This window comes from Strigops habroptila, chromosome 1 (assembly GCF_004027225.2).
Source record: "Strigops habroptila isolate Jane chromosome 1, bStrHab1.2.pri, whole genome shotgun sequence".
NCBI classification, from domain to species: domain Eukaryota; kingdom Metazoa; phylum Chordata; class Aves; order Psittaciformes; family Psittacidae; genus Strigops; species Strigops habroptila.
This window is the reverse complement of record NC_044277.2, coordinates 75,975,238-76,001,206: the sequence shown is the minus strand read 5'-3', so window position 1 is coordinate 76,001,206 and position 25,969 is coordinate 75,975,238. Positions and strand designations below refer to the sequence as shown.

The following is a 25,969-nucleotide window of genomic DNA, read 5'->3' as shown; positions in this document are numbered from 1 at the left end:
TGCTGGATGTGATGCAGTTATCTTCATGTTGCAAAAGCAGAACTGTCCTGAATGACTAGTCCGGATTTGCTGTGATGTGTCCCTGCACCAGAAGAAATAACAAACTCCACCGGATCCAGTGAGGTTGCTTTGGGATTTTGAGCAACAGCAAAGTGACAGACTGATTTTGTTCATATCCCAAATGTAAAAGGATGGTCCTAGGTTTATCTGGGGACAGTCTATGACCTGTTACTGGAATATAAACCCAGTGACAAATTGAGAAAATGGTACTACATAACAACTTATGCAGCTTTTTGATCAGAGGCAGTCTCATTGCTGACTGGCTGAGTCTTTAAACCAACATCAAAGGCTCTTTCACCATCCAACCCCAGTGTAAAAAAGACAAACCCCACCCATCCTCCAAAAAGCATTTGGAGAACAGATGTGAATCCTGCATTGTGGGATGGATGCAAAACCACGGCAAGACTATGTGCTTGCAGAAGGGTGGAGATTTGGGTAACACAAGGAGAATGGGAAGAGTCAGCAGGAGCCAACAGACTGGTAAGGGCATGGGAGGTCATGGACAGATGCAGAAAAGACTGTTGCGAGTGAGAAAGCCTGGCCATGAATGGAGGTGACTAGAGGACAAACACCAGACCTTGCAAGGGAAGATAAAGAGCTAGATTAAAGGGAAAAACATGTTGACAGACTTCCCCCCTTTTTAACCTCCACTCTGTGCGTGGTGGTGAATGAAAGCTTTTTTACTTGGAAAGTGCTGTTTCTGCTGCACTTCAAACTGGCAGTCTCAGGCTTCTGAAGAGGAATTCTTTTCTGTGCCAAGCGCAGCTGGGCACACTGCATTAGCATGGCTAGAAACATCTGCAAGGAAGAAGGAAGGGAAGATCTGCTAGAGATCAAGGCCCAACAGTTTTAGCCATAAATGTCTACTCAGACAAATTCTGCAGTTTATGCCTGAAAAGGTCCTCTCAGGTAGGGATAAACAGCTTTTCTGGCTAAGTGAGAATGAAGGGTCCACGAAGCTGAGGAGAATGTTCTGTCTGCTGAGGATCCAAGGAGGGGGAATGCTTTAATGACCAAAATTAAAAAGTGAATGGGCCAGAAGTCTCACAGCAGAGTTGGAGTCACATACATCAGTGTGTGAACAATGTTTTGACAAGCTCAGTATTGCCTTGTCTAGTTACTTTGGCTACACTGTAAAATATTTCATGGGAAGGATATTGAAAATGGTTTCACCAGAAAAAGAGTCCGTGTTGATATAGAACTGCCTGATTTTTAGGCAAAATGACAGGTTCCTGGGTCTCCAACAATTTTTCTGTCCTAAATGATAAAAAATGTAAAAACAAAGCTCTTGTCACAGGATTTTCCATAAAGTATAACTGATTTTAAAAGGAAGGAGAAACTTCCAAACAGATTGAAAAAATGTTGGCCAGTGTGTTAGATAATAACTTGCAGTCAAGCTCAACCAACTTCTAGAGATATCTCAGACCTGCCCACAAAGTGGATGCTGAAAGTGACAGAACTTACATTGCGGAAAACTCTTAAAGTTAGTATGAGCATCTGGTTTTGACATTAAAGATTTTGGTACGTTACTGCTGCCAAATAACCATCCAAAGGGGAGAGGGATTCAGCTAGATATACAACTGTGAACTGGGTTTTAATTAACTCGCTACAATTACAGCATCATCCCCCGGCACGTGTACCCAACTTCTCTTGCTCAATATGAAACCAAACCAGTGAACCACTCCAGAGTGGTTCGAGAACTGCTTGAGTGCGCAGGTGCAAGACTTATCCTCCTGACTATAGACAGAAGGAGGGGAAAAGGGAATCCTGCTTCCAAAACATGCTCCAAAATTACTCACAGGAAATGAAAAAAAGTGTACTCAAAACAAGACCCCAGAGATCTATTATCCACAGTTCATATGCAGGCACATGCAGCAAAAGTCATGCCTGAACCCAAACATCCTGACTTCTGAGCATGTTCAAACCCAGGATTTTTCCCTTGCCTGCTCCAAAACGAAAGGACAACTTAGAAAAACATAAGATTAAAATTACTTTCCTGTCCCGTTGATGAGAAAAAATTCAAGGAAGACAGGTATTTTACTTGCCCTCTACACACTTTGGACCAAACTGATGAGATCTTAGGGCCAGACACCATCTTCCAGTTCTGAAAGTAACAGGCTTGAGGAAACCACAAGTGAAGATATAGACCCTAAAAGAACCTATTTCAAGACCTGGTATCATCTTTTAATTTTTCCTGCTTTTGAAAACGTCCCCTTTGGTATACAGGATATCTATCAGTAGGAGCTGTGGACCAAAGCATTTTCAGCCACCTACAAGCCCCTGGGTGCCCTCAGAGTGTCAGCTAGTAGACTGGTGTGCCATGGCAGTTCACCTTCAGCTCAGCAATTCTACTTGTCCTGTCTCTCCAAGTCCAGGATATTTGAGCACCTCAACTCCCCATGCCACCCCAGAGAATGTAATAAGAAAAGCATAAATATGCCAGGGACACAGCCAGCCTTCAAAGTCATGTGTAGGTCTTAATCACACAGGCACATACATTCTTCTCCTGGCACTGGAGATACTTCAACCTGAATGTGTGGTTAGCAATCCAGAACTGATGTCAGTATGTACTGACAATAAGTAATTCATATGCAAGGACATTGCAAATAGACATGCAGAGACTCCTTACGACCTGGCTGTTTCAGAGACCAGTCACAAAAAATGAATAATTCTGATGTTGCTATTTGTTTTGATGCCTTCCATGGCATTCTGCCATCCTAGGAATATTAGATGAAGGATAAATCAGTTAAAAAAAAAAAGGGCAGAAAAAAGAAAGCAAATCACTGTACACCAGATAAGATTAGGAAAAACCAGTTTATCTGGGTACCAGTGACTCAAAAGCATTGCTTCCTCTCCCCATTTCATCCTGCTTGTTGCCATTAGCACCTCTGCAATAGCAAATCTAGCACAGCTGATTAATAACATTAGACCGATAACGAGTGAGATCACAAAATAAGTACTGAACATAAAATCTACCTCAGTGTTCTGCTTGGCTACATCCTTTCCACTAAATGCCAACCCCTTTGCAGAGAAATTCTGTGTGGCTGACCTTGGGAAAAAAACATCTTTTTTTGCCAGAGCAGGTCTGAGGGAAATAGCCTAAAACATTTCTGCTGATCTAAACAGCTGCAGTGATACATGGTAACTGGGTGAAAGGAAAAGCAGAAAGCCACTAAGCAAATATATACACTACTAAAAAAAGTAAGAAATAAAAAAGTCCAAGCTATCTAGGTCTCATTAAAATAGCAATGGAAGCAAAGGGTCCTTGAAGATAGGGATGACAATTGATATTTATACCCACACAAAAGCCTAGCACTGATTCTGAGCTCCTTCTCAAGTCACTCGTCAGATTACAGACTGTCCTGGGTTCAGCGGTAGCAGTCATTTTTCTCCTTCTTAGTAGCTGGTGCAGTGCTGTGTTTTTGACTTTCAGCCTGGGAACAACGCTGATAACACACTGATGTTTTTAGTTGTTGCTAAGTATTGCTTACTCTAATCAAGGACTTCTCAGTCTCATGCTCTGCCAGGGAGGAGGGGCACAGGAAGCCAGGAGGAAGCAGAGACAGGACACCTGACCCAAACTGTTCAAAGGGGTATTCCATACCACAGCACGTCATGCCCAGTATAGAAACTGGGGGGAGTTACCCAGAAGGCCCATGTCGCTGCTCGGGTCAGGCTGGGTATCGGTCAGCAGGTGGTGAGCAATTGTATCCTCTCCCCTTGTTATTTCCCTTATCATTATTATCATTGGTGGTAGCAGTAGTGGTTTGTATTATACCTTAGTTGCGGGACTGCTCTTATCTCAACCCGTGGGAGTTACATTCTTTCGATTCTCCTCCCCACCCCTCCAGGAGCGGGGGGGAGGAAGAAGGGGAGGAGTGAGCGAGTGGCTGCGTGGTTCTGAGTTACTGGCTGGGCTTAAGCCACAACACAGATATATACATTATATATGTATATAATCTGCATATGAATTATATATATATATGTGAAAAAGATAAACCAAGTTTTGCTGAAATAACTCGCCTTCACCATAAGATGTAGCACTGACTGCAACGTGGGCCCTTGCAAGGGTGCTTTGTGCAAAAACCTATAAGTACTTGTGCTATTTGAATGGGATATCTCTGTTAGCTCATCTCCAGCAGTGGAGGTCTGGCCACTCAGGAAGTGCTGCTGGCGTCTGGGACATTGAGATTTTAGTGGTGCCTGTCTCATCAGCGCTGTGTTAGGAAAGTGGAGTTCCTACTTCAAAGGGAAAAGTGTGCAGTTGTGGGGCCAGGGGTTTGACAAGCATGAGGCTTTCAAAATCAGAGGCATCTGTACTGAAATATTTGGTGTTACCTGACACATCCAGGTGTTCCAGGTTTGGGCACAGTGACACGACATCAAAGACTGCCTCATTGGAGATGTTGTAACATCCAGACACCTCCAGCCTCCTCAGTTCTGGACAGCACTGGGCAATGGTGTAGAGTCCTCTGTCTGTGAGCCGCCTGCAGCCACTAACAATTACCGTCTCCAACATGAGACATACGTTGGGTGTATCCTGACAAAGCCTCCGGGTCAGCACTTTAAGAGCCCTGTCTACGTTGATTGTCTCGCCGGTCAGACGGATAGTCCTCCAAAGCCGGGGGTCCCAGGCAAGGTTATACCAGCGGCGGCACACACGGGCACAGCGGCACAGCTGGTTGGTGGGCAAGAAGGAGAATATCTGGATCATGGAGTGGTCAGGCAGTCGGTCTATGTTGGCCTGTTCCTTCTGGTGCTTGGATGCCAGCCGGATGAGAGGATGCGTGAGACGGGTTGGAGGCGGCGAGTGGACCATGGCCACTGTTTCCCCAGTAACTGAGGATGAAGACGTTGACGACCCTCTGCCATTCTGGAAACCAGGGGAATTTGGTGGAAATATTAATGCTGGACTGGGTGTGCTGAGCGTTCGCATGCTCAGGTCGGAGTCTAGAAGACAAAACACATTATTTCAGTAAGTGGTGGGCAGACACAGAGCTCCCTGCAGAGCACAGCACCCCACTAGCCCGCTTGCTAATGGAGCATGACGGGCTTTGGGGTTTGTTGAGGATTAAGTAGTCATTTTTCCCAGTGAAAGTGAGGAAACACTCATTTCAAAATCTATCAAATACTCTGACAACACTGTTCACCTTAGTGATGGATACACAACAGAGATGTACCCCTAGCTGCACTGCCAGAGCCGTGCTATCGAAGAAGGGGGCTGTACATGTGAGCCCTGTAGCAAAGAAAAGACAACAATGGAAGTCCAGTGACTAATTCTTTATATTTCCAACTAAACACTGCAAGAAATGAGCATATTTGAGTCACAGACTTTTTTGACAGAGTAACTGTCCATACTCTTGGCGCTACCCAGGCAGCTATTAGCTGTTAGGGGAGGAATACTGTGGTCTTTCACCTCTCAGCTACTTCAGCCATTCAGTGGGAAGCCAAAGAAGAGCTCACAAGACAAATGCTACTTCTTTCACCAGACCTGGGCACCTAGGAAAAGCACAACCCCGTACACTTATTTGCATTGTGTCATTAAAGATGTTCATTTTTCATTCATGCAAACTGGGACTCAGCAGCTCAACCAAGAGCCCAGTCCCCAGTTCTTGAAGGGAGGTTTGCTGTGCCTCTTCATGTGCACACAGGAAGCACTCCTTCCTGATGGACTAAACTGAGCTTCAGTTGGATTTGAAAAAAAAACCCCAGATCCGCCAGTACGGATCTCAACAGAAATTCTTTATGAGGGAAAGAAGCACCCAGAGATGATTACAGGAACCACACTTCTTGCCCAGTAGAATAGCAAATATCATGAATGGAGTAAGAACAGTGATTTTAGAGCACCAAGCTTTCCTCCACATCACATCTTCAGCTACCACTTTAGTGTTCAGGCATTTCAGGGAAGCCTGCAAAGCCATCTCCTTAAGTAACACAGACCCTACAGCTCTGTGACTGTGACAACGGAGATATGGGCAAAGGAGGCTAGAGCCAGAAATGCATTCCAGAAAACTAGCGAAACCTGGGTTTAGGCAGAGTTTTAAAATTAAGTATATTTTACATGAATTTGATCAGTATGTAACATATGAATTTCCCCATCAAGCTTATACTTAGCCCAGCACAGGCATGCACTGATCGCAGTGGCTACTACAGTAGCAACCACAGGCCTGCATTTTCACAGCGTCTCTGCAAGAGAGAAGGCACAACAGCCTAGCTGAAGAACACAAGACACAAAGTCCAGCAGCTTGCTAGGATCACCTAGTTCACTTGCAGAGAGATCAAAATCATCATCTTACACTGAAGGAAAAAACTACATTACCCAGCCCCTTCCTTCTTCCTCTTCTGTATCGTTATAATTAGACAGAAACTCAGTATGTCAGCAAGTAACAGCAAAAACATTTTCTTCAAGGCTTCTGAGTCTATGCTATGGCTATGTGGACCTAACCCAGGGATTTGTGTATTTTTGAGCAAGAACTGTATCTTAACACAGAGTGGGATTTGCAGACACTCTGGTCCCCTTTGAGACTTCCTAATACCCCCCTGGCAGCTATGGCAAATAATTGCATCGAGGAGTGTTATTTGGAAAGCATCTGGTATACTCCGGTCTTTTACAAATGAGATTTACAGCTGGGGAGAAAAAAACCAAACCACCAGCAGCAGCCAGGCTCCTGCAGACAAGCACAGACCACTTAGGCAGCAGTCCCCTAGATTAATTTTTGCAAGGACTTAGCATACACTTGACCTGCCTCACATTACCACCAAACCCAATGACAGTGCCTGAAGTTAAACATGTGCAGAAGATGTGGCAGACTCGGAGCCTTTACTTTTTGCTCTTTTCCTGAGATTTTAACACAAGGATGCTTCTAACACAAAAAAAAAAAATACACATTTTTTTCAAATGCTGGATGTATATTCCATTACTACATCTATTTGGCATTTTGAGTTCCTCTCCTTTCCTTTTATTTTTTCATTTGCTTTGGGCTTTTTGTTTGTTTGTTGTTCGTTTTTTAAACAAACCAACACAAAAAGAGAAAACATAATGATACAAATAAACCTCACAGAACTAACACTTGTTAGTGTTAGTTGGAATATAGAAATAGATGGAAATAAAATCAAAAGGATAAAAATCCATTTTTTAACATCTGCTATAAACAATTTTAAGTACTGTGGGAATGATTACCTCCTGACAGCATATTTTGAAAACATACATTTTTAGTCAGTTATTGTTGAAAACACCTAAAAATCTCTGCAGGGTTACATTCTTCCCTACTGTTCATTTCTACTCAAGTATAAAAAAGCATATAATACTCCATGATTCTCCCCACTCCCCTGGTGATCAAAGCACCAATCTAATACGGCTGATCTCCACTACTTTTGGACCAAAAGTGACATTCCTGCATCACTCCTGGGCGCCTTGTGAATAATCAATACCTTAGACATTCTGGGTGTGTAACGAATTACCAAAATGTGGTTTTTAACTTAGACCTAGAGCTAAAAAAGGTTTGACCTGTTTTATGGGTATGCTTCGTGCTTGCTTCATGCTCTCTTCCAGATGTACATCCTGTATTTCCTTTACCTTCCACACTGAAGGTGCATCATGTGAAACTTGCTCCCTCCACCTTTGGGGCATGGACTTCCAGACAGACAAATATACATGCACACACACACCCTGTCTCCTCACTCCCAAGTATTTTGGGGAAAGACTGAAGTGCTGTCATTATGTTTGAAAGGGAGTTAAGAAAGAGTTGAAAGGGTGTTACTGCTTTGCTGAGCCCGTAACGCAACATGCCATCAGACAGGAATTCTGCTGGTAGCTCAACTGAACTCTCTACAGAGGTATTCCCGCTTACTGTTAGTTGTATACCCCTAAGGGGAAAAGAAAAACCAGCAGGTGAGTCCAGGAGTTTTTTGCCAGTAAAAACTTGGAAAGCTTTTTGCTAGCATTTAAAGCTTCAGCAAAACACTTGGCTTACTGTACATTTTCCAGGCTTTTCAAGTATCGCTGGGAGGGGCTTCCTGTAGCACTGTCTGAACCTCTGAGGGTTTCCTTCAGATTTTGTTCTTCACCATTTCCTGAGCATTAGCTAACAGGCTGAGTCAATCTGAGACAGAGCAACTTAATGTGTGACCTTAATAAACACGGCCCTGCAAGTGCAAATGAAGTTACTGACTGCAGTTCTCAATACGCATTTTACACACACATGCCCTACACAAGAATTTCTTTTCCCAAAAAACCCCAGTTGTTTACAAGCCTGAAATGCAGCTTTACATGTTGGTGATGTTAGAAAGTCAAAAACAGATTATGAAGCAGTCCTTGTACTTCCTATGACCTCTTCCACTCCTTTGCCTCCATGATTACCAATCTTCTGTGCAAGACGCTTTCTATTAAAGCTTTGCTCAGGCTCTGAAAATTGTTTGTTGATGTAAGAGAAAATTTCTTACCAATCTTTAAAGAAATCTCAAAAGATGCGTGCCAGAAAGAACTATAAAAGCTGACACAGAGGGAGAAAATGCACTGGAGGGAGTTCTCTTATTCCATTAGGAATCTGGTTTATTTCAAAGGATTCTTTTTTTTCTCCCAGTTTGTTTCCCAGTTAATATATACATCTGGGGGAAAAGAGCCTTTAAATATATATCATTTAAGCTAAGATCTAGTCTCTGTTCCTTCTGGCATTGACAACAATATGCAGTCTCTGATTTCAGAACCAGAGGTGATGTAATTTCATCATTTCACCAGCGATGCTCACTAACATGGGGCACTTGATGTCCAGACCCCAGCATGGACATTTTAAAAAATAATTGAACCATTTTCCATGCTTAAAGCATGACTCCATTCCACCACACCTTCCACTATGGTATTGCGGTTGTGTCTTTTTTAAAGTGAATCCTATACTGAGCTCCTCAAGCTAACAAAATTAACAAGAGAACCTGGGCGAATATCTATCAAACTTCAGATTCTTATCTGACAACTAAAAAGGATCCTTCATGTTGATCTACTGTCACCACTGAGGTTTTTAGCAAAACTAAGGCAAGAATTAAACCAGACTATGCTCAGGATGTGAAAAGTCAGTAAAGCTTAGAAAAATAAAAAGCAATTGGCATTCTTGCTAAAACATTAGATGCAAAATAATGTGTGCAAGAAGCATTTATGCATAGTACAGAAATGTCACTTAACATCTCCTCAACAATAGTGCTGCATAGATATTACATATTTTACTAAGTGCAATGTGAGTATAGACTTCACATTTTTACCACGATACCATCAACTTCATGCATGCCAAGAAGTATTCCTTTTACAGAGACTGGGGAAAATGGGAGCTTAATGGTTGTAGCAGCTACAGTCTACGATGCGAAAGGGTACAGAAACAGCTGACAGTTTTCTACAGAGGGAACGGTGCAGGCTGATTCAAGGAAAGACTTGTGAATTTGACAGACAGATGTCAGATATGGCTGTGTGCCCTTAGAGGAGATTAGGTAAAGGAGTTAGCTAGAACAGCAGGCTACAAGACGACCATTTGCTTTCTAAGGCCCTGGGCACAGACAAAATCTGAGAAAAAGTGATACCTGCAAAAGAGCATCTTCCACACCACAAACATCCTCAGGCATTTCCTTAGGCTAAGTTACCCCACTGACCTCAGTTCCTCCCAGCTCCAGGAGCCCTCCCGGGAGTCAGAGAGCCCATAATAGCAAAGAGGCAGCTGAAACAAAACTCACCATGCAAACTTGCACGGGGCTGCAGCAGGCAAGTACACCAGACAGAAAGCGTTGCTCAGCAGAGATATCTACATGATTTTGCAACCTTTTACAATCAAGAACATACAGAATGAGAAACAGAGTTGGATGAGCTCTCGTCTCTCTCCAAGTACACCAAGTAAGTACTTGGTAAGTACGACACAAGAAAGGGCTACTAAGAATTTTTAAAGAAAGTGAGTAGAAAATTAGAATATATAGAGAGAAAAAAATAATACATATATTAGGAGGAAGACGTAGATATGCAAAAAATGTGGAAGAAAAGTGTTACTATGTAGAGTGGTGCTGAAGATTAGGCAACAGGCTGGGATTTGGGTGGCCCAATCTTGTCTCTTCCTGTTCCATAGTTGAGTTTTTATTCATTCAGGCTCTGCACACGACCAGTTTAAGTGCTCTAAGCCTCATACATGACTCGTGCACCTGTGGATAAAGTACACTTAAACCACCTCTGATGTGCATGTCCGCCCTGTTCTTCATTTCCAGGGACATAGCTCCCTGAGGTGCCTGTTCCAGTGTTGTCACTGTATCAAGTTTCTAAGCTTTTCCTCTTACCCAACCCACACAAGGAGCTCTTTCTTACCCCTCTCCTAGCGATTGCAAAAAATGAGAGGTCTCCACTTTTCCTGCAAAGATTTCTCACATGCATTTGCTCAAGCCTCAGCCCTTTCTTCCTAGTTCCATTACTAATATTTTCAGTTTCTCCTAGTTTTTCCTTTAAATTTTCTCCAATCTGTGTGTATTTCTCTTAAAGCACAATGCTCCAAACTGAGCACCACACACCACCCCACCGCACCAGCAGTGGCTAAAGCAGAGTCCTTCTCACCTATGTTACACGGAAACCATGCTGCCAACCTTCCAGAATTGCACCTTCCAGTCTCATAAGGATGATGCATTCAGTATATGATTCGATGTATTGCCTGGCTTCCCACATGCCATACAGCTGCCTGGCCATTTATTTTCTTCATCCATGTTTATATAAACCATTCATCTTTCCTACACCTGTGTCCTGAGAGACTGGTATGTTTTCTCTCTCCTTAATCTTCTATTTTTTCCAAGAGCACTTTGAGTACTGAGCAACCTTCTCAAATTGTGCTCATTTTCAGTTTTCCAAATATACTTCAGGTCCAATGCCATAAATTTTAACCCATTCCTCTGTACACTGGTAGTTTTGTGTCTCAATTCAATTCAAACAAGTGGCTTCTAGAGAGGGATGGGAAGTCTAGCAACATATTAACGAATACTGTAAGTTATAGCAGAGCAGATCCCTACAGGGTCCTTCTTGAAACATCATCACAGTTGACAAATACTCAGTGATAACTACGCAATACACTATTTCCCTTCAGTGGTCACCTTATGCTGATTTCATTTATTTCAGTATTTCACTGGCTTGCTTCCCACACAGACATGAAAGAGTCTAAATAAACCTGAGACAGGTTACAGCTACGGTTTCCCAATTACTAGACAATTTACTCCTATCAACACAGAAAATTAGATCAAAAAGTAAGGTAAAAGGACCAAAAAAACTTTGGCATAGGCAAAAACTTATTTCTTATGCTGTGAGATCTTGTAGGTGTGCAAATCTCTTTGTGAGAGCAAAGATGTGCGACAAAGCTTGATTTTTCAGTGTAAGAATGAGCAGCCTTGGAGTTCATGAAGTAATCACATCCACATGCTCCTGGAAGGAATGGTTCCATGGAACTTAAAATAACCTTTTATAGTTTTTAAAAACCTCCCATAGAATGTAATAAGAAACTGTACCTATTGTACAAGACTAGAGGCATTGTTACAAGACCATGTGGAAGAGGGATACGTTAACTTAAATTTGAAGCCATTTTATAGTAGTTTCTGTGTGACATTTTACACCTTGGATTATACTGGTGTAACTTCCCTGTGATGTTGAGCTCCAGTTTTCTTTACTCTATAAACTCCTCCACATACATTTGGAGACCTGATCTTGCATTCCTGGCATATTCACACTAGATGCTTGAAGTCAAACAGCGCTGCAAGTGAAGTAATCATTATAGTTTTATTAAGCAAATAATTCTTCCTTACAATGCATTTGTCAAAAGCTGAAATTAATTTCCCCCCTACTGACTTTGTCCCCTGCCACTTGGCACGAATTAATCTTATCCTTATATTTTTGAATAGAGCTAAAAATACAAAGACTGGGGGGGGTGGGGATGGGGAGTAATCTACCTATTAGTTTATGAAGTCAAAGCATCTAAATTTTGACTTTGGTACCATCAATGATGCCAGCACATCACTTCTGAGAAGAGGGTTTGTCAGTGCATCATTGCTGGGAAATTATATAGAGATAGATGGGATAGTGCATTTTTTCCATGTTCAGTAAATATCTAACCCAAAATGAATTCCATACACACTTAAGTACAAGCTCTTCTCAAACCCCTTCAAGTCAGATCCACTCCCAGCTCCTTCCAGTATGCCATGGAGCTCCTCCAGCTAACCTAGTTTATATGTGCGTTAGCAAGGAGTGCAGCCCGGAAAGAGGAGCTCTGTGGAGCAAAAGTGCTACTGCTGAAACCTAACACCCACAGGCCTGGGAACTGGGTGTTAGTTTTTGGACAATGTCTATTTTCATCCCCAAACCTGAATGTTCAGTAGGGGTTGCCTTTGGCACTTTAGGTGCCCTGCCAGAACATATTTGTTGCTTTAGTTTCACTTGAGAGTAACTTAGTTCATATACTTAGTGGTGGCAACTAAAACATGGTAAGCAGGGGCTAAAGCGAGAGTCAATTCAAAAGTGACCTTTGGACTACGAAAAAAAATGCTAATGTAGAGGAACCCACTGGTCAGTGAAGAACCTCCTTTCCACCGCCTCCAAATTGTAAGTTACCACCTCCCAGCCTAGCCTGTAGCACCCACAGGAGAGGCATCTTGTGCCCTGCTGGGTTCTCAGGACTAGATTATCAATGGACTGGACACGTTGCATTTCATTGTCCCCCATTTTCAGGACTACCACACCTATGGGATCCAGTTCTTTGCTGTTCAATGCGTTGCTTTGAAATAGGTAAACCAATTGTGGTTATAATGAAAAATGAAAATGAGCATTTACAAGATGCTTATATATAAGCATCTTCTATATACTTCCACATAAAGGTTTAAGATAAATAAGACCAAAAAAAAAAAAGATAGGAGGTTTGCTTTCAAGGTCATACTAAAAGCCTGCCATCCTCCCTCTCTCTCTCTCCACCTGACAAGCTGTTAAGAAAATCTTAATTAACCCAGGAACCCCATCCTCATCTTCTTGAATACAAAAAACCTTCCCAATTCATCCAGAGAGGAACTTGATTCAGAGAAACAGGCTTACAACTATATTCTATCTTTACTTTGAGTTACTCTGACATACTCCAAGATCAAAATCTTAGACCTTGGCCAAACAATCTCCAAGGTCAAACACTTTTCTGCGTGACTAGGCAACATTTACATGTTCCACTTTTTTATGTGTTGATCTTAATTTTCAATTCAAACCCCACTTTGAATAAATATTGATAAGACGAGGGCACATTGCTCGATACTGCTTCTCAAGCTATACATAGATGGCCAGAGCCAGTTACTTAGAGTGACACTGAGCAGATCCTACTGGCTTTGAATGATATGCTGACCTGAAGTTTGCATTGATGCAATTTATTTATCTTTGCAATTTATATAGAAAACTGGAACAAATGCCTAATGGTTCCCAGCTCAAAATGCAGAAATCCACCCAGCTATTGCAGTCAGGTGTAGCTGTTCCACTATTTCATCTCTCAAAAATGTAAGAATTTGGAATAAAAGATGTATGAGCTTACATTATTATAAAACTTCAAGTTGCTGGACATAAATTTATGAGAGGGAAACATTCCCAAAATCCCTAGTTGTTCCCGTGGATCAAAACCAAGACGACCTGCAGAACCCTGAAATATAGTTCCTGTAGACGTGTGTTGCTCTGAAAATAATACACAAAGCAGAGGAATGCATGCCTCTGGGGAAAGCCTACAATATAATCACTTTGTTGTATAATCAAGATGACTTGCATCCAGGTGGTAGCAAACACTACAGCAGACAAATAGTTCCCTCAAGGATGACTGTTTCCAGCATGTTCACCAAAAGTGAATTATTAATGTAAAAGAACATTGTTTTTCATAATCAACTACTGGCATTTTAAAAGTGCACAACTCTTAGATACGATTGACTTTCAAATTAACAAGGAATCCAGGATCTGACCTCCAAAACTGGAGACATACATGGTAAGCAATAGGATAAACAGAAGAAGGAATAGTAGCAAAAGATTTAAAGCCACAAAGTTGAGCTCCTGTCTTAACACTCAAGTTTAGATGCTAAATATTCATTAAATCAATTTAACTTAGAATAGTTAAAATATCCTTCCTAAAAAAACCTTCAGGCTTTATAAATATAGTCTTTGATAATAATCTGGAAACAGACAGCTTTCCAAATTATGGGACACAACTGTACACAGCACAAGAGGACTCTAGGTAAAAAACAAACAACAAACCTCCCATAAAACCAAATGAGAAGGTAAACCCAATCCTAACTCAGTTTGGTTCAGCCCAGCTCCTTGTGGATTGTCCTGTGAGATACCTACAAGTGCCCACCTGGTGTCCCAGCTAAGGAGTCATGCGTCAATGCAGATAACATATCCCTCTACCAGCTAAGTTATCAGTAAGAGAGTGAAAATAAACTACCACCAAAAACTGCTGCCAATAGAAAAGAGAACACAGCTTTCTTCTGTAAAAACTGCTTGGTTAGTTACCATGTCAATGCTTGCTCCAGGGTGAGCGAGGTGAGCTCTTTTCAATAGTGTAGGAGAAATACACCAGGGTGGTAAGAGCCTTCCAGGCTTTACAAATCAGCAGGAGTGTTCACTCCCAGACTAATGCTTTTGCAGACCAGGAGGGCCTCCATCATGAGCCTTGCCTGGGTCTTTAGGATGGCAACAGATTACAGAAAATCAGCAGAATTGTGCAAAGTGTAACTGAAGGTCAACCTGCAACACCTGCTCCTGATCAGCTCAGATCCATTTACACTTCAGTTTCCAAAGTTTATTTTCTTTCCCAGGAATGAGATTCCTTCAAAAGCACCTGCTAGCATCCTGGCAAGCATTCTCTCATTTTGTTGGTGAATAACTCATTTCTAGGGTTGCATCCCTTCTCCTTTTTGATATGTGGTCAAACGGAGAAACAAAGCTGGTCTCCAGGGTTTTTTTTAAAGAAAGGTAGAAAACTTCACTTAGTTCACAGTTTTACTTTTCTTACAAACACACAATGCCACCACTTCTCTTACAGACAAAGGAATAAACTCAGCAAAGAGCTGGCCAAAGCCAGTTCCCCAACAAATCGCCTTTGGGACCTGGATAAGAGAACACTCTGGAGGGGATGAAAGTAAAGAAAGGTTTCTCCAAAGCAGAAACCCAGGACACCAGCACCATCTCACTTATCCAACACCTCTCTAACAAAGATACATAAACCAAGGATTTTTCATAATAAACACTTCACGTTGTAAGAAAGAGCTCTGGAGTGACAGTCAGCAGTCGCCTCTTCTGTTACGAACACACGCAATAACCGTGCGACGATGCGCTGAGCAAGCACGTAGAGCTTATTCAGAACCACAAGGATTAGAATTTTGTTTATGGGAAATTCGGGAGTTAAGCTGGGAAAGAGACATAGCCACTGGCAGCTTTCTCCTACTAGAAAATGTGACTGGCTCAAGCCCAAATGCACTAAGTTACGTGGATTCCTGACCACCAGTGTGAAGCAGTCCCAGACTGTGTCAAAACAGATGGTACTTACAACTGCAAAAGCAGTGCATTAGCCACCCTCTGAAACCCAGCCCTGCTGTCTGAGGTCCCCCTTGCTGTGTCTGTGACTTGTAATGTATAAATTGCAGATTGCTATTTATATGCAATAGCATATGGTACTCTGACATTTGAGGAGTATCAGATGTACATAAATGCAAGTAAATCAAGAATTCAGCACTCTGTATTTATGGCAACTTCAATAACTTCCCAGTCTACTGAAAGCCACGATAAATAATTGCCTCATTGTGCATAAAATATTAACTGACTGTAATTATTCCTTTTCATGCATTGTGATTTTAATTTACTGAATTGAGATAAGCAAAATTATTCACCAATAGTTTTCATGTCATTTAGATTTCATTAAATCAAAATCAATATGCAGAAAAAGAAAATGTGATATTTAAGTCTATACAATTGCTGAAAGAGTTATTTATTATTCAAAGCAAGAACTCTGGCATTATCTAAATCCTTCAGGCTTTTATTTTTCATATTAACCTAATCTAACTATATTAAACACCATCACTGATTTCTAGCTGTATATGCATTTTCTCATTTATTGTCAGATTTAATATTACCAGCTTATGATGATATCTTGGGGAGTAGACTTAAAGACAGGACAGCAGCAGCATTTGGAATCAAGAAATATTTGGCATCTTGACAAAAAAGAAAGGCCCTTTTCTTTAAAAAGCCCAAGAAAAAAGTGAACCTGGCAGGGCAATCTCATCAATATATATATATATAAATACCTGAAGGGAGGCTGTAAAGATGATGGAGACAGGCTCTTCTCAGTGGTATCCCGTGACAGGACCAGAAGCAATGGGCACACACTGCCACACAGGAGGTTCCCTCTGAACATTATCAGGAAACACTTCTTACTGTGAGAGTGACTGAGCAGCTGGCCAAGTGTCCCAAAGAGGTTGTGGAGTCTCCATCATTGGAGATATTCAAAAGCCATCTGGACATGGTCCTGGACAACCAGCTCTAGGTGGCCCTGCTTGAGCAGGACACTTAGACCAGATGATGTCCAGAGGACCCTGCCAACCTCAACCATTCTATGAAATAACTCTATGAAATAACTCTAATACACCTTCTACAAAGAGCACATCAAGTTTAAGTCCCACTTTCCAACAGGCACTGTATGAACCTTTGCACTACAGTTCCAGGCATCTTCAAATCTAATATCCCATCATAGGGGTCTTGCAGAGTTTTGTGCATAACACCAACTCAAGCTCCATCTCAGCTGATGTCTGATTCTCCTGTTCAAAACCACTTTTTTTTTTTTTGTGACTGAGACAATAAACAGTCACCCTCATTGTTAAATGTTAAAGCTCCAGCAGGCAAATATTGTCAGCTGGTAACACAGCCATTAGTGAGAACAGACTTAAGGGATATTTGTTCTGCAGTGTTTGCTTCAAGTCCAGAGAATTCACTGAAGCTCAGAACTGGCTCTTGGTATCTGTAGAAAGTACGGGCATTTTTTCCCGGAATTCATTGAAAAACTAGGCTACCTCAAAAATTCCAGTAGTACCCTCATCACTTGTGACAGATAATATCAGGTTTAAATGAACACAGAGTTAGTGGTGTAAGGTTAAAAAAATCCTCTTAAGCTATTACATAGGCATTGTCTCCTGTAACTTCCTTATGTGAAGTACAGACTAGATCAGTGGATAGTGAGGTGGGTCAAAAGCTGATTGAACTGCTGGGCTCAAAGGGTTGTCATTAGTGACACAAAGTCCAGCTGAAAGCCAGTCGGCACTGGTGTGCTGAGACTAATACCACCTTTTCACTGATGACCTGGATAACTGGACAGCGTGAACCCTGAGCAAGTTTGCAGATGACACAGAACTGGGAGGAGTGGCTAATAGGCCAGAGGGTCATGCTGCCATTCAGAGGTACCATGACAGGCTGGCTGGAGAATAATGGTCTGACAGGAACATCACAAAGTTCAACAAAGCAAAATGAAAAGTCCTGTACCTGCAGAGGAATAACCCTATATATGAGCACAATCCGGGGCTCATAAACTGGAAAGCAGCTTGGCAGACAAGGTCCTTGTGGACAGCAAGTTGAACATAAGCCAGCAATGCGCCCTCACATTGGCCCTCACAGGCCAAGAGGCTGCATTAGGAGGAAAGTTGTCAGTAGGTCCCCTCTGCTCAGCATTAGTGAGGCCGCACCTGGAGTGCTGTATCTGGTTCTGGGCTCCCCAATACAAGAGAGACATGGACATGACGGATAGAAATGCCACAGGGGTATCAAGGGATTGGAGCATCTGACATACAAGAAGAGGCTGAGATTGATTACCCTGGAAAAGGCTCGGGGGGATCTTATTGATGTGTATAAATACCTGAAGGGAGGGTGTACAGAGATGGAGCCAGGCTCTTCTTGGTGGTATCCAGTGAATGGACAAGAGGTGGTAGTTTCAAATTGAATACAGGAAATTCCTATTTATACAAAGTGAGTGGTCAAGCATGGGATCAGATTGCCAGAGAGGTGTCCTTGAAGACAGCGCCCTGAGCAATGTGGTGTATTTGGACCTGCTTTGAGCCAGAGGTTGGACAATCTCCAGAGGTCCCTTCTAAGCTCAACTATTCTGTGAGTAGCAATTCAATTGAACTCATCAAGCCTCTTCTTTTTGACGCCTTGCACAGAAGAACAAACTGTGCCTAATTAAAGAAAACCCTTGTGAAAATATCATAATAAATGTATTAATTCACAAACTTTGCAAGAAGGGCTTAAGCCATCTTGACCTGTGTAGCTGAAGATCAAAAAAGGATATGCTAATATGTACCATTACCACCAGTGTATGTAGGTAGAAGACAGAGGTGTTGGAAAGGTTACTGTAATTGAGAAGGTATGTAAGAAAGAGCAGCAGCAAAGTTTGAGACTAAGAGAAAACATTGTAGTTGAAGGTTAAAAATTATTACACAGTACACAATCAGGTTAAGGCATAGGCTGCCAAGAGGGTGAGTTGGGACTGACATCTACTAGAGCTGTCTAGGAAGCAGTGAGATTAAAAAACAAAACAAAAACAAACAAACAAAACCAATAGGGGAATTCATCTATGAAGAAAATTCTGCTTTAAGCTGCTGTTTAGACAAGACAACCCAAGAACTTTCCCACTCTTCATCATCAGCCAGCCCTGATTTGTCAGCAATCCTTGCCTTTCTAAAATAAAGTAGTAAAACCCTTACTGAAAGAATTTGCCAGGGTGCACAAAGAATGAAGGACGGAAAAACAGCGAGTAATCAATGCTTATTTTCATCAGTGAAGCTGTGCCACTCTTCCATCAGGTTACGCACAGATACGCACGTTGTGCTGAGAAGCAATGCCCTTTCTACAACTTTCTCAAGGTTGTTTCAGTACACACTTTTACAGATTTTGAACTCCTGATTCATAATATGCAGACTATTCATTTTGGAAGAAAAGAGGATGAAGTTCACGGCAATGTACATGATCCACAGCAGCATATTAAACCCTCCTCATGAGGGCTGATAACAGTGCTATGCTTCAGTGAAAACTCCTCAAGATGCTCTCTTTTTTTTCCTGTAATAGAATGAACATCTTGGAACTTGAGTTTGAAAGACATCATTTGCTTGCCTCAGTTCTGGAACTCCTGAGCAGCATACCCCATTGATAGCCTTCCTCAGTGCAGAAAAAGTAGCGTGTGTTCTCCTTCTCTGCAGAGCAGAGGCTACAGATTTTTTGGTGGAATGCACTATGTTAAGCTTGTGGACAAGGACTGCTTGACCTACTAAACTGGCACTGAAGTGCTAGCGAATTCACACTTGGACTACCTTCAGTTCAACTGACACCTTTACTTACAAGACCAACTTCAGAAGTCAGACTGTGACGCAAAGCACACATGAAAGTTACTCTCTGTTAAGCTGCAGAGAGAGAAATGCAGTGCCCATCTGGTGTACTACTATTATATTTAAGCAGCCAAGTGATGACAAGGTTGTGTTTACAGGATGTGTGATGTAAATTAAGGTACATGTAATGAGCCTTGGGTTCTAGAAAAGGCATTTAATACTGTGCTACAGTTCCACTAGGTACTGAAGTTTCAGGTGAACAAATTATAGTAATGACTTCATCTTCTCCTTTTTAATTGCACAAGACTTCAAGTGAAAGAGTAACACAAAATGAAATCTATAAAAACGTATTTCTAGCATTTTTCAGTATAATTTGGAAACATGGAGCACAGGCAATAAAGAGAGATCACAAAGTCACATTTTAAAACTTCTAATGAGGAGGCAAAAAGAATTTATATTAGGATATGTTTTAGAAACCCACAGTTGCTTCATATTTTCCAGCTCACTGGATTTACAAGCAAAGAGGCTGATGGCATAGTATCTCAATTCTGAGTACTTCCTGGGATGTGCAGAGTACCAGTGGCTACCATAAGTTCAGAGCAGTCAGTGTCTCACCTGACACTAAATCTGAAATGCTTCTGGGTTAGTTCAGTCTTTCCGTTCTATTTGTGGCAAAGAGAATTTTTTAACATCAGTAATTTCCTGGAAAGTATTTCCCTCATTTCATTATACTGAGCTATACTCCACTCATACTGGATTCATGACTATTTATAGCATGTGCCATATATAGTAACATGACACTGTGAAAGTGTCAGAATGAGGAATGCTGAATTAAGAAGTGAGATGAGACTGCAAACACTGGGCCACTAAGCTACTATAATGCAGTTACAGAAACATATACTTGTTCCTTCATCCTAATTTCATTTACAGAACACATGAGCCATGCTCAAGGCAGTTAATAATACTGGTATTACACACAGTTCAGGAAAACACTGTGGTAGCCCTCAGGGTGATTCAAGAACTAGTACAAAATGTTGAAGCTTTCACTATTTAATATCTTATCCAGTTTGGAAGACAGTGAAATCTGTTGCCAGTTCCTGATCAGCCTTTAGTTTGTGGGGATAGGTGTCTGCATCACAAGGCATCCCTCTTGTTCAGTTTGGACTGACTGTTTTGACATGGGACATGGAATGAGATGGAGGCGACAAAAGCATTGCTCCTTCTGAAGCAGGACATTTTCAATGGCAGGAGTGCACACGGCAGCTTGTGTCTTACAGAGGTCTCTCTGGTACTAGGGCACTGAAGTCCTTCCACTTGAATCCCAGGAGTTAAATTCTCCCTAGGAGCATCTCCATACCATGTGAAATGAGCCTTTTGCTCACTGCTGAAACGGGAGGTGTGTACATCAACCTGGAGATCGGAAACAAGCTATCAATGATCTGTCTCTCCACCAAGTTTCTTCACACGTGGCTTTTGCAGTATGTGAATTCTGCCACTACAGCATCAGGCTGTGATTTAACTGCATATAACCCTAGCTTGAAAGTAGCTCATACCTTACAGAAAGGTGTCTGTTCCGAGGGTCTGCATTAGCAGATGGCAAGACTGATGGACAGACTGAACAGTTCACATGTTCACAGTTCTCCTTTATTGAACAAAACCTGGTCTTGACCATCCTGCCTCTTTAAGGAAAACAGCTTATAAGGCTTAGAGTTTACTGAGATGAGGTAACAAACGCATATTGCTGAACTGATACTGGAGTCACAAAGCTTTTATGTTGAATGGCCTCTGTTGATTTAGAAACTTCTATTTCAGAAACTCTGGAAGGAGAGAAGCCTATATTCCTAAGTGACCTGCTATGTTATAAAACAGCCAGAAGCCATATGAAAACTACACAGTAAGCAAAGGCTTCAGAAAAGCATGCAGTGCCTCCACCCACGAGGGCTGATCATTAGGTATGGACATCAGCTTTTCCTTCCTCTGAAACAACGGTGGGATGCCTGCCTTGGGACTGAGCCATGGATCGTGCACACCCCAGGCAGTCAGTCGCTTCATTTTATGTCCACGGCACTCACCAGTGGTGCTACTGAGTCTTCTTTACCGAGTATAATAAGTTTCCTGCAAGTGCAGATGTATCTGGGGAACAATTGAGGCAGAATAAGTTATTTTAGCTGAGACTACAGCTGGCAGAATCTGCTCCTTTGGCAAATCGCTTAAGTCCTTGTAACACAACAAAGCCTCATGCCCCTGCAGCACATTGCAGCAAGCCTTTCTGTGAGCAGCTATTTGATCCTTGAAGGGAATTTAGATTTTTGTTTACGGAAAAGCTCCAAAATGTCAAGAACACAAAGCAATCTCATTACACTTGAACTGCAATTAGCAGCCTTGCTGTACACAAAGGTATGGATGGAGGGTGTGCTTCTACACCCTGCCTGTGCAGCATAAAATTACTGCTGATATAAAAAAGAGATCTAGAAACACACCTTGGCAAATGGTCTGTGTAACATCACCTTTTAAGACAGGAATGTGAGTGGACCATCTGTGGTGTGCACGTGTAAATAAAATGCATAAAACCAGAGGATGCTTCCCAACACTTATCATGTTAAAAGGGAAAAAAATCATCACCCTCCAACCAGTCACCTTAACGAGGAAGAAAATCATCAGTCAGATAGAGAAGCCTCACAGTCAGAGGCTATGAGCAGCCTGCTTTCAGACAGGATGTTGCAGGCAGTGACCCACACCTCATGGGGTGCATATGACCTCATGGGTGCTGCCGCACCAGCTGCAAGGAGCAGCATAGGGCCCCATGAGGTGCGAGCAGGACATGGGTGCACCCCAGATGGGGCAGGGGGAGACTGTAACCCACGCGTGCTGGTAGAGTGTGTGTGTTTGTGTGTAGCTGTGAAAAAGAGACTAGAACTTCTGGGGATTAGTTAAAGCTGTTTATCTGTAGGTGTTTAACAACATTAATTCAGTGTTCAGGGGTGTGATTTATCTATGACGTTACTGGTACTGATCCCAAATGTGCAGTTTATTGACTGCTGATAAATTTCATGTCATTATTAAACTGCATAAATCCTAATTTTGGTTTAAACTACGTGAACTAAATAGTACTCCACATGAACTAGCACATGGCTGTGATTCATCACTTGGTGCTGTTTCTGTTATATTCTTGAGGATGAGAAAACTGATTTATAGCAGGTGTCGACAAGAGTTTCAAAATAAAGCTAGGGATTAAAAAGTGTTGTTTAATCAGCTGCAACAAGCTTTTGCTTAGAAAAGGTGGGGACAAACTCCAAAAACAACCTAGATCTCACTGCGGATTTGCAGAGCACCAGTAGCACTGCATAGTGGAGCAACAGGGAGATGCTGAACACCTGCACTGAGGGATCATGTTCTGCCTTGGCAGGGACTGCAGCTGATTCAGACTGGTTCTCCAGCAGGGAATCACAACTTTTGTATAATCTAATTATCTCTCCATACATATGTGTATTATTTCCATATACAGCTATATTTGGCTATGTCCATAGGCAGATTACTATAATTACAGATGGCCAGAAATGAAACAGCGGCTCTGAACTTTTTCGCTAAGTATGGAAAGTACTGGAAACTACAGAAATGCTATGACTGAATGAAAAGCTTACCTTTCATTTATAAAAGTGTGTGCCAGGGAAAACTTACTAATATACACCTAATATCATCAGGAAACCAAATTGAATACAATTAGAGGAATTATTTAAAACATTTTTTTCCAGGGAAAGGTGTCAAATTACTTATGAAGATATTTCAATCACACAATTTAAACAAATTTTTACTCTATTAGCTTTCTCCCTTTTCTTATTTTTTGCTTTAAAATATTTAAGATCAGGAGTTGGCACGCTACAATAGATGAGCTTTTTTGCAGAATTACATATATATGACAAGAAAAAAAAAGAACCAAAGGCACGCTATTTCACTATTTTTTAGGCTGAGTTAAGTTTAGGTTATTATGCTGAAATTAATTAAGAATTGCTTAGTTAAGCCACAGAATATTTTTCTGACAAGTATTTGATATATCTTTACAATAGGGGCACTTACACAGGTTTCACCTGCTATGTTTAAAACTAAGACACTTCGTGATATCACAGCTCAGAAAATAGATAGATATGAGCTGTAAAACTTCCAGAGATTCCAAGCTACCAAAATATTGTAACTGTAAATATACACCGCAAGGAAAACAGCTTCCAGTGTGTGTCCAGTACATCCCTGTAACTCAGACAGGCAATGCCCCTTCTCACTTTCATGGGAATAATTTTACTTGGAGTTGTGTTAACCTATGAGAGGCAAGACGAGATGACACTATAGTCTTTTCCAGGCTCCTACCCATGTTTTAATTGAATTCTCCATTATTAAACATGTCTCTCTTTCAGCAGAGTGGCACAAACACAGATGCAATAAACCTTGAGAATGATTTTGGGTTGTATCTGGTCTTGAGGTGAGCTCCAGAGCAGTCAGGCAGGAGATGCAGCCTTGGGATGCACTAACGCAGGATCAGAACTGCTAACTGTGGGAAATGCAGAGCCAGGGGCAGCTGCAGCTGTGGGACACATGCTGCAGAAATGGGACACATGCGGCAGAAATGGGACACATTCCCAAATTATGGGAAGCGTAGTGGTTTCAGAGGATACCACATGCACTGATCTGGCTTCAGCATGACAGTGTAGAAGTGTTGCAGTTTCACTCATTTCCCTTTTGCGTGCTCTCTGTTAAAGACCACAACTCCACTCCACAATCTGATGTCAAAAATGTCATACAGATAATGATGAGTGGAGCCAGAGGATGAAGCTAGACATTTATTCTTAAGCTTTAACCAATATAAACTGTATTATGAAATTCAGTTTATACTTAATTGCGTCTTTTAAAATAAGCTGTTACAACTACTGCACTGACCTACAGTGAATTCAGATGCTGTTGGATGTCTTGGCAACCTTGATATAAATTCATATTCTGCTTATTTCAAAAGGCTGTATCCAAAAGAAACACTGCATCAAATGTAATTTTAAGACTTTCCCCAGCATGTGCTTTGACATCTAGGCAATTTTTACAAGTCAGAGTGGTTGAGAAGCTTAAGCCACAGACCTGACGTTGCTGCATTTGACAGATTCACCACTTGGAGAAAATGAGATACCTGTCTTCTGACAGCTGAACAGAACATCTCAGCTGCTTGGCTTCATACTCCCTGTAAGTACACTTGCATTGACCTAAATTACACCAATTATCTGTGAGCATGCCACAGTATTAACTGCCCCTGCATTCCCCACCACAGCATTGGTAGCTTACTTCTATCACATCTAATAATGATTTAGCAGCCTGAGAAGCAGCTCTCAGATGGCAAGCACAGCCTGGTTGCAGAAGAGGTCTGTTTACTTGCAATTGCACGTTCTGGTACCAGAGCAAATGAGGTTAAAGGCAAATGAGGTTCACAAAGCTGCAGAAAGATTTCTTTCCTCACAGGAATAATATAGGTTGGCATGACCCCACGGTGCCATCAACCTGACTGTGTTCGATATCCCAGGAGGATGATGAAGAATATGACATACTGGAAACTGCAGTAAGCAGCGCACCTAATAGTTGTGCTCACTTTGCCATGCATCCTTCTCTGTCCTGAGGTCTCTTTACTACTCTGAGCATTCAGATATGGCTGCTGAAATGTGATCTGTTGTTTCCTAGCACTAGTAGTAAAAAACATGCAGGCAGGGCCAGGCCCAACCTGTCCACCACCACAGGCAGTGGTTGCAGCAGATGAAATCTGAATATGCAGATACAAAGTGTTTTAGTTTAAAGAAAAAAAAAGAAGAAAAAGAAAAAGAAAAAGCAAGCAGTTTGCAGGTAATACCACCTTCTCAAACACCTCAAGAGATGTTAGTAGACTTGAAATACAAGTCTCTGGACACACCACTGTACTATGCAGTTTGGAATCACCAGCATCTTTGCAAGCAACTTTGAAAAACTGGCACCCCTAGGGTTCATTATTTGAAATAGTTTCAGTTTTCAGTTCAAGTTTTGTTTGCCTGTATGACAGAGCATATCCAAGCTGAGACATGCTATGAAGATTCTGCTAGTAAATCGATAATCACAACCAAGTCTTTTCAAGAGGGAGCCTGCTTAACATTCACTTATTAACTGTTTTGAAATCTTATCAAGAAAGACTTGATGTCACTTTAAAAACACCCCAACAAAACAAAAGGGAAATCAAAACAGGTAAGTTAACCAGCCTCCCTTAAAACATGGAGTTACCTGCTGTCAGAGGCCTGTGGCGAGGATGAAGTTAAAGCTTTTACCACCACTACCATCTGGCCAATACGTGACACAGTTTTCTATCTACTAGATAAATAAAATTTAAGCTTTGTGTATGAGCCTTCCACCTGCAACCCCCAAAATGACTCATTCACACCACAACAGAGATTTGCCTTCCACAGGATAGTTTGTTTGTGCCTCTAACTTCCCCCAGCTACAGCACCCTCAAACTCCTATGAACTTGCTCCTTTGTGCTGCTATCAGC

At 41.7% G+C, this 25,969-nt stretch overlaps 1 protein-coding gene across 1 annotated transcript in view; it reads right to left on the bottom strand.

Moving 5' to 3' along the window:
• FBXL7 (F-box and leucine rich repeat protein 7) overlaps positions 1-25,969 on the bottom strand; it is a 180,069-nt gene that overhangs the window by 3,187 nt on the left and 150,913 nt on the right. The window contains exon 3 of the mRNA XM_030505054.1: positions 4,399-5,010. Within this exon, the coding sequence (XP_030360914.1) occupies positions 4,399-5,010 (612 nt within the window). The remainder of the gene's footprint in view (positions 1-4,398; positions 5,011-25,969) is intronic.